Source organism: Corvus moneduloides, chromosome 2 (genome assembly GCF_009650955.1).
Source record: "Corvus moneduloides isolate bCorMon1 chromosome 2, bCorMon1.pri, whole genome shotgun sequence".
NCBI lineage: Eukaryota > Metazoa > Chordata > Aves > Passeriformes > Corvidae > Corvus > Corvus moneduloides.
The window spans coordinates 88,428,677-88,445,162 of NC_045477.1; the positions used below are offsets into that span (position 1 = coordinate 88,428,677).

The 16,486-nt window shown below is 40.9% G+C and overlaps 1 protein-coding gene across 3 annotated transcripts in view; it reads left to right on the forward strand.

The window, feature by feature from the left end:
• PPP2R3B (protein phosphatase 2 regulatory subunit B''beta) overlaps nucleotides 1-16,486 on the forward strand; it is a 53,592-nt gene that overhangs the window by 11,098 nt on the left and 26,008 nt on the right. The window contains exon 1 of one of the 3 annotated variants that reach the window (XM_032100232.1): nucleotides 11,139-11,586. The exons of the other annotated variants lie outside the window; for them this stretch is intronic. Coding sequence (XP_031956123.1) covers nucleotides 11,440-11,586 — 147 coding nt within the window. The 5' untranslated portion in view covers nucleotides 11,139-11,439. Of the gene's footprint in view, nucleotides 1-11,138; nucleotides 11,587-16,486 lie in introns of those variants that run through there. 3 annotated transcript variants of the gene reach the window in all.

The following is a 16,486-nucleotide window of genomic DNA, read 5'->3' on the forward strand; positions in this document are numbered from 1 at the left end:
ATCGACTCTTACCTAGCGGGCCCAACCCCAAGAATCAAAAGAAATAAAACCACAAGGCCGAAGACTACGCATGCTCTAAAAAGGCAGACCCAAGGAGTGGCCATGCAGATCAATTCCTAGAAAAGTTTTAATATGAATAGAGAACAGACAGTAAAAATGGTATCAAAAGGACTCACCTCGGGCATCAGGCGTGCTCTTGGCAGAGCGCCAAGGCACCCGGCCATTATCCCTTTGCTTTATTTTATGTGTCTCTTATTGTCTTTATATTAAACTCTTTAAATTCTAACAGGAGAGTGAACCTCGTTTTTCACAATTGGGGCCTCGCCCGGGATCTACACCTTGCCTCTGAAAAGCGTGGGAGGATTCAAGAAGCAAAGGGTAAGGCGCCCCCTGCCCAAATTGGCAGGACCCTTGCTTAGCATCCTCTGGCGCGGTTTGGTGGCAGCAGGGCAACACCCGGAGGACAAGAAAGACACAAAAATAAAGCAAATAAAAGAGAGCGCTCTCGACAAAAATCCCACAGACACTGGAAAAGCAACAGGACTGGTAAGTATTGTCCAAACAAAAAGGGGGTGGTTACGGGAGATGAGTGTGTGTGAATGAGACGCGGACTGGTTGCCCCCAGATCTGCGAAGCGAGTGTGGCAGTCTCTGAGTGCTGCGGTTCCGTCTTGTTCGCGAGAACAGCGGCCAGCGAGGAGACGAAGCGAGAGATAAGAGGAGTGAAAGAATCTCCCGGGGGTGACTGGGACGGGTCCCCAGGGAAGGGGTTGCAAAGTGGGAGCTACACCCCCCATATGCTGGGTTGAGGAAAACTCCAAGACCACCCAGGGTCTAAAAGTACCCCAAGAGAAGTTGGGGTTGGATGCTAGCAGTGCTGGGCTGAGGAAAACTCCAAGAGCACCCAGGATCTAAAAGTACCCCAAGAGGAGTTGGGGTTGGATGCTAACAGTGCTGGGTTGAGGGAAATCCAAGAGCACCCAGAATCCTAAGGATTATTTCATACCCATGGGTGGATACTAACAAGTGACTTGAAAGAGGTACCTTATTATTCTGTTGTGAGTAAGAATGAGTGAGTGAACAAATATCAAAAAGGAGTGAATGTGTGAATGAAAGACTGTGTAATTAGAAGTTAACTTTGTTTTTGGGGAGGTGGGCTGTAATAATTTTTTTTTGTTTGTTTTTTGTACTGTGAAAGAGTAGGTAGTACTTTACAGCAGTGAAGATTGGTGTTTTAAAGAAATGAATTAGTATTTCAAAGGGGGGGGGGATAAATTGGTATTTTGAGTAAGTTGGAATAGAGAACTGGAAAAATGGGACCACTACCTAGTAAAATAAGTTCAAGAGTGCCAGAGGAGATACCCCAAGACAGTCCCCTTGGGGTCAAACTCGCGAACTGAGAAACTGATCTTTCCACAAAAGGAAAAGATAAAGTAAAAATGATTCAATTCTGAATGAAAGAGTGGGTAAAAAAGGAAATCAGATCTGATCATGTGTACTGGCCAAAATGTGGGTCTGATGAGGCATGGATTTGCCAGCCTCTAAATGTATTTGTAAATTCAAAAGAGCCATCTCACCCTGAGGAGGGAGAATATGCTTCTTGCTGGACAGGAATTACAAAACCTCTGGGAACGAAAGTCTTTAAAATATCAGAAACCCCAAAGGAAAAGCAAACAGAAGAGAAAAAAGGGTGGGACCCTTTAGAAGTATTGCCCCCGCCTCCAGCACCAGAAGCTGCACCCCCCCTCCCCCTGGCTCCGGGGCTTCCCCCGCCGCCAGGATCAGGAGCTGCCCCCCTCCCCCTGGCTCCGGGGCTTCCCCCGCCGCCAGGATCAGGAGCTGCCCCCCTCCCCCTGGCTCCGGGGCTTCCCCCGCCGCCAGGATCAGGAGCTGCCCCCCTCCCCCTGGCTCCGGGGCTTCCCCCGCCGCCAGGATCAGGAGCTGCCCCCCTCCCCCGGGCTCCGGGGCTTCCCCCGCCGCCAGGATCAGGAGCTGCCCCCCTCCCCCTGGCTCCGGGGCTTCCCCCGCCGCCAGGATCAGGAGCTGCCCCCCTCCCCCTGGCTCCGGGGCTTCCCCCGCCGCCAGGATCAGGAGCTGCCCTCCTCCCTCCGGCTCCGGGGGCCTCTCCCCCGGTAGCCCCCCCTGCGCCGGCTGCGGGGGTCCTTCCCCCGGCAGCTCTCCCGCCCCAAGGGAGCGGGGCGGGAGCCCTGCCCCTGCCCATGCTGGGGATCCCACCCTTCCCATATATCTCGGGAATCCCAGCACCCTCAACTGAATCAAGGGAAACGTCCCACGTCCCGGCTTCAGCCCCCACCTCTCCTGCCTTGAGAAACCCGGCTTTAGTGCCGGTCCCCGCCTCCTGTGCTCCGGAGTATTTGGCTTCATTACCACACCCCACCCCCACTCTCTGCACCGCAGCATATTCGGCTTCAGCGCCGGACTCTGAATCTGCCCCTCTTCCCCAGGGGAGTTCGGTACTTTCTTCCCAAATAAACCCTCTTCTTAACGAAGGAGCACCATACCAGAATACAAGAGGTGCCATTAAGGCTCAGAGGCAGCCCAACAATCCCTCCATTGCTAAACAAACAGAGGGAAGCCGAGAGATTCATTTATTTCCATTAAGAGAAGTACCTATGGGAGGAGGGGGAACTGGCTTTGTGAATGCTCCTCTAACCTCTACAGAAGTTAGGAATTTCAAAAAAGAAATTAAAGGATTATTAGAAGACCCCATAGGTACAGCTGAACAGTTGGACCAGTTCCTAGGTCCCAACATTTTCACTTGGGAAGAAATGCAATCAATAATGAAAATAATATTCTCCCAAGAAGAAAGAGAAATGATTAGAATTGCTGGTATAAAAGTTTAGGAAAGAGAAAACCAACAAGGTCCACCTGGGGATCAGAAAATGCCCATTACACCTCCTAACTGGAACCAAAATGATGAAGCTGGGAGGGGACATATGAATGATTACCGTAATTTGATCATCAAGGGAATAAAAGAAGGGGCACCTCGAGGACAAAATGTCAGAAAGGCCTTTGAGGGGCAGCAAGGGAAGGAAGAAACCCCGACTGAGTGGCTGGAGAGGCTCTGAAAGAATATGAAACAATACTCTGGGATAGACCCAGAGTCCCTAGCAGGGCAAGCCCTGCTAAGAGTTAACTTTGTCACACATGCCTGGCCAGATATTAGGAAAAAATTGGAAAAAATAGAAGACTGGTATGAGAAACCATTACAAGACCTAGTAAGGGAAGCTCAAAAAAATATATGTCCGGAGGGATGAAGAAAAAGCCAAAGTGGAAGCAAAGATCATGATAGCCACTATGCGAGAGAGTACCTTCCAAAAAAATCTAAATCAAAAGCCCTCAGGTAACACTCCTAAACGTTCAAGATTCAGAAATGGTGAGAGGGAGAAAAATAAAACCTCAGCACAATCAAGTTTCCAAGAACAACCCAGGGATGCCTGTTTCTATTGCAAGGAAGAGGGGCATTATAAAAGGGAATGCCCCCACCTGAGGAGGGATCTGAAAATATTTCAAGAGACACACACAGAAGAGAAATAGGGAAGTCATGGGCTCTATTTTTTGAGGGATAAATACCATCTAGAGCCTTTGATAACTTTAAAAGTAGGCCCCCAAGAGGAAGTATTAGAATTTATAGTTGACACTGGGGCAGAAAGGACTTGTGTGATGAATATTCCAAAAGGGTGTGATGTAAGTAATGATGTGGTAAAAGTAACGGGAGCAAAGGGGGAAGGATTTAAGGTCCCTGTCATTAAAGATGTGATTATTGAAGGGGAAACAAAAATAGGGATAGGGGATGTTTTGTTAGTTCCTGGGGCTGGCAGGAATTTATTAGGAAGGGATTTACAAATCCAGCTGGGGATTGGGGTCATACCAGAAGAGGGGAGAATGACAGCCAAAGTGTTAAAACTTAGCCAAGACGATGAAAGAAAAATTAACAGAGAAGTTTGGGCTGGGGAAGGGAATAGGGGTGGACTAGATATTGACCCCATAAGGGTCACAATTGAAAAAGAAGAATGTCCCATTCGTGTATGTCAGTACCCTATATCTTTAGAAGGGAGAAAAGGCTTAAAACCAGTAATAGAAGAATTAATAAAGGATGGGACACTAGAACCTTATAAATCCCCTCATAATACCCCTATTCTCCCAGTGAAGAAATCTGATGGAAATTATAGATTAGTGCAAGATTTAAGAGAAGTAAACAAAAGAACACGGGCCTGCTACCCTATGGTTCCTAATCCCTACACTCTTTTAAGTAAAATTCCACCTCAACATCAGTGGTTTAGTGTGGTGGATCTTAAAGATGCCTTTTGGGCCTGCCCACTGGCAGAGGAAAGCCGAAATATTTTTGCCTTTGAATGGGAAGATCCAAACACAGGGAAAAAGAACCAATTGAGGTGGACTAAACTGCCACAGGGGTATTGTGAGGCCCCAAATTTATTTGGGCAAGCCCTGGGAGAAATATTACAAACCTTCCCCACTCCCCCAGGAATACAAATTATCCAATATGTAGATGATCTTCTAATATCAAGAGAAGATGAAATTAAAGTTAAAGAAGCTACTATGAAGCTTCTAAATTTTCTTGAGGAAAAGGGACTAAGGGCATCAAAAAGGAAATTACAGTTTGTGGAATCAGAAGTAAAATATCTTGGCCACCTGATAAGCAAAGGTAGCCGAAAACTAAGTCCTGAAAGAATTACAGGGATTTTATCCCTCCCTCCTCCCTCTTCAAAAAAGGAAGTTAGGAGACTGCTGGGGCTACTGGGATATTGCAGGCTATGGATCGAGGGATATACACAAGCAATAAAATCTTTATATGAAAAATTAACAGGGGGAGACAATATACAATGGACCAAAGATGATGATAATAAATTAGAAAAACTGAAGTTGAAACTAGCCTCGGTACCAGCCCTAAGCTTACCCTCACTAGAAAAACCCTTTCATTTATATGTGAATGCAGAAAATAGAGTAGCTCATGGTGTATTAGTCCAAGAATGGGGAGGGGTGAGAAGACCAATAGCTTATTTATCTAAACTATTGGACCCAGTAAGCCGTGGCTGGCCAGTATGCATTCAAGCCATAGCAGCTACTGCTATTTTGGTGGAGGAGAGCCGTAAGCTCACCTTTGGAAGTAAACTGATTGTATACACACCCCATGCAGTCCGAAATGTGCTAAATCAAAAAGCTGAAAAATGGTTAACAGACTCCAGGATACTAAAATATGAAGCAATTCTGATTGACAGTAATGATCTAACTATAGAAACAAGCAAAAGCCTCAATCCGGCCCAATTCCTCTATGGAGAACCGAAAGATGACCTGGCACATGATTGCTTGGAAATTATTCAATACCAAACAAAAGTTCGGGAAGATCTAGAAGAACAAGCCCTCTTAGAAGGGGAAAGAATATATGTGGATGGTTCATCCAGATGCTTGCAAGGAAAAAGAATGTCAGAATATGCCTTAGTCGATGGGATAAATATGCAGACCATCGAAAAAGGAAAACTACCTTCAAATTGGTCAGCGCAATCTTATGAATTATACGCTCTAAAAAGAGCACTGGAGCATTTAGCACACAAAAAGGGGACCATCTATACTGATTCAAAATATGCCTTTAGAGTAATACATACCTTTGGAAAAATCTGGGAAGAAAGGGGTTTACTAAATTCAAAGAGGAAAGAACTGATACATGAAGGCCTGATTTCAGAAGTGTTAGAGGCATTAAAATTGCCTGAAGAAATAGCTGTAGTGCATATCAAAGGACACCAAAAAGGGATGACCCCAGAAATAAGAGGGAATAATCTAGCAGACCAAGAAGCCAAAGATGCAGCAGAAAATGGGACTAAACAAATTATGTTAATCCTGACCCCAGAAAGGGGAGAATTAGAAATCCCCAAATTTAGTAAAGAAGAAGAAAAAGAATTATTTAAGATAGGGGGAGAACAGGATCAATCTGGAAAATGGAAACTCCCTGATGGGAGACAGTTACTTAATAAGCCACTCACTAAGAGAATATTAGAAGATATGCATTAAAAAACTCATTGGGGCACTCAAGCTTTGTGTGATCATTTTCTGAGAAATTATGGGTGTATTGGAATCTTTGGGGTAGCAAAACAAATAACTGGGAACTGTATAACTTGCCAAAAAGTGAATAGGAAAATAATGAGAAAAACAACATTAGAAGGCCGCGAGTTAGCTCTGAGACCATTCCAAAGTATCCAAGTAGATTTCACTGAACTTCCTCAAATACAAAGATAGAAGTTCCTATTAGTAATAGTAGACCATCTAACTCATTGGGCAGAAGCAGTTCCTGCTACCAGAGCTACAGCTAACGTAGTATGCAAAACCCTTCTAGAACAAATTATTCCCAGATATAGAATGGTTAATAAAATAGACTCAGATAGAGGAACACATTTTTCATCCAAAGTCTTACAACAAATAACTCAAGCCTTAGGAATAAAATGGGAATTACATACCCCCTGGCACCCACAAAGTTCAGGCCGAGTAGAAAGAATGAACCAGACTTTGAAAAGAACTTTAACAAAATTAATAATTGAAACTCAAATGTCATGGGTAAAATGCTTACCTTTGGCTCTGTTGAGAGTCCGAACACAGCCCAGGTCAGACCTGGGAGTATCTCCTTATGAGATGATGTTCAGATTACCCTTCCTTACCACTCAACATGAAACAGCCACTTATGAAGTGGGAGAAGCAAGTATAAAAAAATATGTCACCACAATTGCCAGAACACTTGAAAATTTGAGGCTGAAAAGAATGATCCCTCAAACCACAACTTTAGAGTTCAAAATTCATAATATCCACCCAGGAGAATGGGTACTGGTAAAAACATGGAAAGAACAATCTTTGACTCCACAATGAGAGGGTCCTTTTCAGGTACTGCTGACGACTGAGGCTGCAGTCCAGACCAAGGAACGAGGGTGGATCCATGCCAGCAGAATCAAAGGACCTGTAAAAGAACCTGAAGAGTGGACTGTAATATCCAAACCAAGTGACACCAAATTGATTCTTAAATGGAGGCCAGGTAGCAACGAACTAGAACAATCTAAATAATCCAAGAGATATGCAAAGAATCACACCTAACTGAGAAATAAAAGCCAAATTTATATCAGTGACCCCTGGACGAATTCTGGGACATCTTAGAGAAGAATATTCTCACTTCAAACAGGAAGGGTTGGGACTGTATCAAACAGACAACTCTCATATTCTGATTCTAGCCTGTAATTTGTATTGAGAAGAGAGAGAATCACAACTTCCATCAGTGCCACATCATGTACCCTGTTTGAATCATTCTAATACAGGGCATGCCAGCCAGGTCAAGCATAAGTAATTAATCTGGAGGGAAACTGGCATTTCACATCATCGACACCCTAGTTGTAAAAGGTGTCAAGCACAAAATCAACCCCCTTATCCAGACAAAATCATAAGCAACAAAAGCAATAACTTTGCTCTGCAGATGGGAAATACCAGTGCCTGTTGAATGGGAAATGCCTAAGATACAAACAGTTAAAAAGGGTGCCAAAAGAAATTTGCCTAAACGCTACAAAGGAAGTGACAAGGAAATAGAGGACAAGACCAGGTTGCCCACTGTACTCGCCACCAAGAAGATCCAATACACCTGCTATGGGTTGCAACCCTGTTGGGCACAACCCCATAGGCAACAGAGGTGGGCGTATAAGCCATGCCGGACCTCTGTTATTCCTTCTTTTGTCACTTGTCCTAGTCCCTTTTGGGACACCGGCAAGACCATGTTACAAATGCTACCAAAAGCTCTACATGGAAAGACACCGGGGCTTCTTTCTTATTACTCATACCCATATCAACAGTCACTGTTATGACTCATCCAAATTAGGTATTTATATGCATAAAGGGGAAAAATATTAGATTACAGAAAATTTGGGAACAAGTGGAAACAGACTAGGAAGTAATTGTCCAAAAGGAGAAAAATGGATTTGTTTCACAGCTGCCACCAGGGGAACAGTCCAAGATTTGGTAAAAGATCAAGTGGTAAGTAAAAATACAAAGCCAGCACAGCAACCTCGCCCTATATTCACCTCATGCCAGGACCTGTATGCAAAGCTTAAACAATAGTTAAAAGAGGAAAAAACCCCAAGGTTAGGAAGAAACCTGTTTGTGGAATTGGGGGAGAGGATAGGTAAAGAACATAACCAACTGTTGGGTCTGTGGAGGAGCTTTGATGACAGAAGAATGGTCATGGAAAGGTAGCAGCATAGGCCCAGTAGAACTCCTTAAATGGAACCGGACAAATATAAGAGGGGGGAACCGACCTGAGGGGTGGATTTTAAGTTCAACAGTGATAGGGGAAGAATGCCTCTGGCGAACTGGGAAGAACTTTCTTAATGAAGTAGGAAACACTCCCTGTAAAAGGTATAAAGTGAGCAAGGAAACTTCAACGTGGTGGGTCCCAGAAAAACCAACTTGGTATTAGGCTCAGAAAAAAGGAAAAGGCTGTATATATGATAATGAAATTGGACTCTTTCAGTGTAATGACACAAGGAAAAATCCTTATTTTGGAATCCCAGAAATATCCAAATTTTGGGAGAATATAAATCAACAAGAAGGTGATTATTAGAAAGCACCAGATGGCTTATTTTAGATATGTGGGAAAAAGGCATACCCAAGACTCCCTTCATATTGGAAAGGGAGTTGTACATTAAGAATCATTCAGCCAGGGTTTTTCCTTTTACCAGAACCAGAGGGAGATCAATTAGGCATACCTGTCTATGAAGACTTCAAAAGAAATAAAAGAGATTTAATTGGAAGATTCCAAAAATAGAAAGATGAGGAATGGCCCCCTGAACGAATATTAGAAACATATAGGCCAGCTACCTGAGCACAAGATGGAAGTTGGGGATATCGAACCCCAATTTACATGCTAAATCGTATCATCAGACTCCAAGCCCTTGTAGAAATCATAACTAATGAAACAGCTGAGGCTATGAAATTAATAGTCAGCCAGCAACGCCAAACCAGAGCTGCAATATATCAAAATAGGCTGGCTTTAGACTATTTACTGGCTGAAGAAAGGAGTGTGTGCAGAAAGTTCAGTACATCGGAATGTTGTTTAAAAATTGATGACAATGGGGATGCTGTTCTAGATATCGCAAACAATATCAGAAAAATAGCCCATGTACCGGTCCAAAAATGGAAATCAATGATGACTGCTAACTGGTAAGATGGCATATTAGAGAAAGAATAGTGGAAGAAGCTAGGCTTCTTCCTCTTATGTGCTACAGCTGGTCTAATATTTCTCCCTTGCTTGATCCCCTGCTTTATTCGGCTAATCACCAGCGTAGTTCAAAGCATGCAAGTTGTGACAATGCCTACTGACCCAAAGTTGGCTATGTCTGGAACAGCACAAAAAATTATGGTATTAAAAAAACAAAGTGATATAAAAGACCCTCTCGAAGAAGCCAAATTGATCTGTGAAAAGAACGAACAGACATTAGAAGCCAAGAAAAAAGAATTATTGCTCAAGCCAAATGATTTATAAAATAGAAAAAGGGGGGATTGTTATAAACATATATTATAGTATTGGCTTCTCGCAAAGTATTAAAGTAGATATTATATAAGGTTAGAAATGCTTTCTGCTGTGTGGATGTAGTTTTCTCTCGTTTTAGCAAGAATGTTAGCAAGTGTGAGCAAGTAAGATAACCTCCAATCGAGCAGAGGATGAGGCCCAAGGAGCTGCTAATCAACACTTTGTCCAGAGAACAAAAGGGCCCAAAGGCCCCTCCGCCCGGAGAACGGGCGGCCAGGAGGGTCCGAGAGCCGCTATCACCGCTCTGCCCGGGGGGCAAAGAGGCCAAAGCTGCAATCAGCCCTGACTGTCTGGAGAATTAAGAGATCCACCCTACCATCGACTCTTACCTAGCGGGCCCAACCCCAAGAATCAAAAGAAATAAAACCACAAGGCCGAAGACTACGCATGCTCTAAAAAGGCAGACCCAAGGAGTGGCCATGCAAATCAATTCCTAGAAAAGTTTTAATATGAATAGAGAACAGACAGTAAAAATGGTATCAAAAGGACTCACCTCGGGCATCAGGCGTGCTCTTGGCAGAGCGCCAAGGCACCCGGCCATTATCCCTTTGCTTTATTTTATGTGTCTCTTATTGTCTTTATATTAAACTCTTTAAATTCTAACAGGAGAGTGAACCTCATTTTTCACAATAAATAGCCAACACCGCTATCTTAAGAGAATTTTGGGGTGCTGAGAGTGTTTACAGCTTGGAATAGTAAGAATTGCCGTACTCATAACTGTAGTGGTGATATTTGAAAAAAAAATCCATCAAAATAGCAGCATTGCCTAAAGATTGCTATGATAAAGGTATATTCTTTTAAAATGTGAAAACTCCACTAGTTATAAGTTAATGTACCTAAAACTGTAAAGGAGAAGGAATTGAAGGTCACTTCAATTTTCTGACCTTATCAGATTTCTGTTTCCATGAAGAATATTGATGTGTACTAAAACTTGGCCTCACCACCCCCATAAAATGTATTTGAGATTCAATACACTGAAAATAGAGTGGTAGCTGAATCTAATACTAGTGAAATGTAACAGGTGTGCAATCTAGTATGTGGATGTTAATGTTTATAAAACTATTTAAGAAAAGAAAGTATCCTGTCAATTTTTTTCAGAGTTTGTGACATCACTGATATTTCTAATGTAACTTTTTGGTAAAACGTGATTTAAAGCAGCATTTCAGCGTGGTAACATTAGCTTCCTTACTGCTATGGCTTTCCATCTTAACTTTTAAATTTTCAGATTCTTGCAACACGGTAACTTAGCTATAGATCAATATAAAAAAAAAAAAATCTATTTGTGATTGTGATTCTGAAAGTCTGTGTGAAGCTTTTTCTGTCATTGCCTTCATTTTCCCAGTGTAATAGGGTTCCTGTTAAAGGACAAAAGAGTTTTAAAGGAATTTAATTGCTGTGTAATAAGCCTTATCCTTCAGTGAGGTACTTCTTTGAAGCTAGACAGTGAGTGTTTTGTGACAGAAGGGAAAGCTGAGGAGGATGGGAGGAGGAAGCTAGAAAATAACCACAACTGGCCTCTCTGCATTCCTGTAGGGCTTGCCTTTTTTAAAATTGGAAGCTGCTTTTATAGGTGCTCCTCCAAACACGCTTTTCATTTTCCATACTGTCCCATTTAGACTTTGGAATGCCTGGATGAAAGGGCAGGTCCCCAAAGTGACTTCCTAATCTGTTTTTGCTATTCCAGCCAAGTTCCCTTTAATGTATGGAGCGGGCGAAGCTGAGCTGGCTCTTATAATATCACAGAACTCGGGCGCAGCTGCTGCTTTAAGCGGCACTGTGTGATAATACAACAGCTCTGCTATTTACTGGGACTCAAGTGCCTGGACTGGCACACACAGACGTTATATGAAATCCGAAAGCATGAGGATAAAGGAGATTTCTTTGCGACAAGATCCTGATCTAAGAAAGGAGTTGGCATTGCTAGCTCGAGGATGTGATTTTGTTTTACCTTCTAGATTCAAGAAGAGACTGAAAGCTTTTCAGCAGGTCCAGGTTTGTCTTTCTGTTCTTATACAATTAAGGTATTGTTGTCAATTGTACCTTCACAACCACTCAAATTGCAGGCAATACATGGAAGCTGTTACTAAACTAGCAGGGTTTTGGTAGTCTGTTCCATATTTGATGATTTCTTCTGTGTTTTAAAAGACTGTGCAGGTAGCTTTGTGCAAAGAAAAGATGAGTTTGCTGAAGCACACAGCACAGCTAAAGTACGATGTTTGCACGGAGTGCAGATGTCTGCACTATATGCAGTGAAAAGTTGGTGCATTTAATGCTATTAGACTTTTAAAGACTGTTTTCCTTAATCTGCATAATTGTGATCTACATACATTTCCCCAAGGGGTTTAATTTACCTTTTACTGGAGCTGGGGACATAAAATATAGTGAAATAGGCTGTAACTTCCCTAGCTCAAACATAATATGGTAAAAGGTGCTTTCATACTTGCATGATGATCCTGAATTCCTTTAGAATGTTTATTTTGGACTTCTTATTTGGATGAGATCAGTTGTTTCTGCTTGGTTCACACGTGCACTTCTGCTGTTTTGTAGTAGCAAGTTAAAGCTTCAATTTTAAAGCATGCTTAAAATTGAGAATAGAAGTATTTGAAACATAAAATAAGAAGGAAAATTACCTATAGAGCAAATGTTCAAAGAGATTTTTTATCTTTTGGAGTGAGAAAGTGTACAACTTTTTTTGAGAAACTGAAATTCGGTATTTCTTTGAACACGCTTTATGACATACAGTGGTATCTGAAAGCGTTCACTTTGACCTTACTTCACCCTCACTTCTAATTCATATACCAAAGGTGTGTCAGTGATGGCATGTATGATTTCTTTTTTTTCACCCTTTTTTAATTAAGGAAAGTTTAGCAGTTGAATAAAAATTACATTATCTTAGAATTTCTGGCATTGTTAGTTATTCTAAATATAGCCTGCTACTTAATTTTGAATTCAGTGCACTAGTCTTGAAGGTCACCTGAAAGGTGACCTTCAAGAGAGGGACAGAGACCTATGACAATAAGAATGTGTTCGCCTTCTGTCTTCTCTATGATTATTTAATATTTGTTTCAAGTGACCTTTATAAGCAATGTTTATTCCTTTGTGGAAAGCAGAATGCCAATGTTGACTGTGTTGGTTTATGCCATTCAACATAAACGTGAGTGAAAGGATTTTTGAATTGCATCTTTAGTGCTAAACTGGAGACAGGTAAGAGAACTTCTTGCCTAGACACAGCAAGAAAAGAAAATACTATCTTAATTACCCAAAAGTAGTGGTAGCAGTTAATATTCAGGCACCTCAGAGGAGGAGGCAAGTTTAGTCTAGTCATGGCATCCTGTTGTAAACAAACACAGCATTTCCTTGTGTGGTGCCCCTTAACTTGATCTGTCTTTCATCGAGTGATAGTTGGATTGCTTGTACTTTTACAGGGCCTTTTTATGATGACATAGAAAACATCTCAGTGTAGTGTGGTTAAGCATACTTCCCAGCAACTAACTGCTTTAGAAAACAGCTTGTCTAATCTGTAGGGGTTTTTTCCTGTTTTATGCTGCTGGCTATAAACTTACAGTGCAGACAGTGAGCAAATATCTTTCAGTTTTAGCCAGTCTTGTACTTCCTGGGTAAATGGCAACTGTAGAATAATGTATGATAAACGACTTAATTAGATTACAAAATTCTTTGGGCAAAACATAATTAATAGGAATATAAAACTAGAATATGAGGTCTGTCATTGCTCAGTTTGATATAAATTATTTTATCTGAAGTTCCTTTTTTTAGTGGTGGTTTCCTTTGACGTCAAGATTTTAAGACAATCTTTTTGGAACTATCATCAAAAACTAAATATGGGTGCTGGTAACTGTTGGTACAGAAGATGGGTATTCTTTACCTGCCATTTTATGTTAATGTTAATTTCAGCTTATCCTCATAGGTTAGGTGCATTTCAAAGAATAGCTATTCATCAGCTACATAATCATTGAAGAAATTTCATGTTAAAATGAAAGACTGCTTAGAGATTTTTTAGAATAACTTGAAAAAATCTTTATAATTTCAGTTGCTAAGCTTTGTTGCTGTTGGAATTTGCAACCTCCTTTTTGCACTGTATAGGCTTTCAGACACAACAGTTCATGAATACAATGTAAAATTAAAATGCTAAAGTCAAGAAGAAATGGAAGCAAATCTGTTCTTCCATACTTCTGCTACAATCTTGTAATTTTATAACTTGTTAAACAGACGACAGATTCTCTTTAAGAGGTTTGTGCTATTAAAACTGGCATCCTAAAATAAAAAGTTAGTAATGGTGGTGGATAGTGAAATAACATGTGGCTCAGAATCTGCTCTGTGGCGAGCTGGAATGACTGAGTCTTCTACAGATTCCAGGAATTCTAAGGCAGTGGCTTTTCATAAAGAGCCATGTAAGCAAATAATCTGTGTAGGTAATCCCCTGTGGTTTAAAAGGGGTGGTCATTAGAGCATAGCACATCAGGTTTCTTGAAAATCTTTAAATAGACAACCAGTAGTGAGGTGGGTTGTTCTGGAAAGTGGTGGAATAGGCAGTTCTTCAGTTTTCATTTATTGATGAAAATTGAAAAAACCTGAGCAAAGTAGGGTTTTCTGGAAAGATCTGTTTCTCAAAAGAAAGGTAAAACAATACGTAACAGTTGAAATTTTCTCTATTACTTTGGGGAACTGAATTTCTTAGTAGATATCTCTGCATAAAATGAAGTAAAACTTCAGTCCATCTTATCCTGATGTTGGTTCTAAGACCAAGATTTTTCCTAAGTACTTAGCACCTACAGGATATATTGAACTGGGAATGCAGCACTTGAAGAGTCACTGTGTTCACCTTGCTTGTCAATTTATCTGAAACCTTGGAGGGAGAAGAAACTATAACCTTGTCAAATGTACTGGCAACTTAAAGATGTGAACTTTAAAGTTCAGCTGATTACCTGCTGATAGCTGAGTACCGTGTTTTGGCCAACATCTGGTGATATCCCTACCTGTTAGAGTTGGAATATAAGCAGCACCATTACCCAGGCTATATGAGGAAAATATATCTGAAGTTTGAAACAAAATTATAACAGCATAAAATACATGTGTGTACAGTGACATGCTTATATGTTTGTAACTCAGTGCTAGGAAAATGGGTATTTTTTGCTACTTAGAGGCCACATCACCTTACAAAACTTTGGAGTTCTAGCTTTAAAACCAGACTTTTTAAAAAGTCAAATAAATTTGTGCTGAATGTAATGACTTTTAAAAAGGAGCTAAATAAAAAGATGGCCTAAATTTTTAATTAATCCTCTCAATGTCCATGACAGACTTGTGCTGGCATATTTTTTGATTCTTTTAATGAATTATACCTTTATCTGCTGTGACTACTTGGTGATTCCTTGGTGTAGTTAATATGCGTCACACCTCAGTGTGAAAATGGAGAACTACTCGTTTCATGACCACCTGTTAATGATACTAAATGCTGCTTACACATGCTATTTGTGTCAGCTGTATGAGAACTACTTCTTCAGCTTCTGCAGTGCCTCACGAGATTGCCGAGTGAAGTAACTCTAGACTTTAGTGCCTCTTGATCATTTTTACACTCTTGTTACCAAAAATGCTACAGAAATGCTTGTGGTATGTTCAATACAGCAATGAACACAGAGTCTGTAGGTACTAATGTGTGCTGAGCTGGTGTGTGTTTGTGATGTAGTGCACACAGTGATTCTTTTAGTCATGAAGATAACAGTCTCATTTCTAAGAAAAATTACTTTCAAAAAATTTAACTGAGGCAGTTGGGTTTACAGCAATAGTCTCAGAAGCAGGTTGTGTAACAATTAGAGGCTTCTGGCACGACAGCTTTCGTGTTAACATCAGTTTTCTAATTTAAGGTAATTTGTAGACCTTTTAACATCACAGGGGGAGGACCCAATATTCATTTTTACATAATATTTTTATATCAGGCATACAAATGCTTTATGAAAGAACACAAGTGCTTGCTGAGAGGGCCAGAGATGGAATACAGATCTCATTCTGGCTGTAGCTAATAGGTACGCTTGCTGATATAATGCCAGTTTTCTAGAGCAGATGCCTACATTGGAAACAGAATGAAAATATATAAGCTGCCTGGTGAGACTTACTAGTTGAGGTTTTCCATAAATGGTTCACTGCTAGTGGATTGCCAGGTTTTAAGCTCTAGTCTCTTAAAAAGAAACTGTAAGCAAACTGGTAGGTGTTTACTGCATCTGTAATGGAGACTCCTGGTTCAAACTTAAAATGTATTGGCTACCTGTGATAGCAACTTCTTTACCTGCTCATGTCTGGTAATATATCTATTTTATAAATTATTATTACAGAAAATGTGTACTGTTTCTATAGAAGAGCCAATACGGTGCAAGTTTGTTACAGCTTATTTACATGCATGATTTAAGAGTCTAGATGTCAGTTCCCTCTGCAGCTAAGTTTTGTGATGCAGCAGTTCATACACTGAAGAGTTCAGACATACGTTTTTTTCCCTTGAAATAAAAGATTCACTATTCTTTTCTCCATTTTAACTAATGCTACTAATAGTAGATGTTGTATGACTGTTGGTGGTAGTACTTCCTATGCTAGAAAGCCTGAAACAGTCCAGCACATCTTCGTATGAAATGTCCTTCAACTTTTACAGGGAAAGAGGGATAGGAGATTGTTTTTGCAATTGTCCAAATGAGAATTTGTCAGGGCATCAGCAGACAAGCAGTTGACAGAATACTTGCTCCAGCTGTTGACTTTGCAGCTCAGTAGCAAGGCTGAACTTGGTGACATGTTTCTTGTTTGAGAGGATTCTTCTTAAAGTCAATTGCCTCTAGTGATTGAAACTTGTTCTGTTGTAAACATGTAAGGATAAAAAGCTATTGCAGAGTAT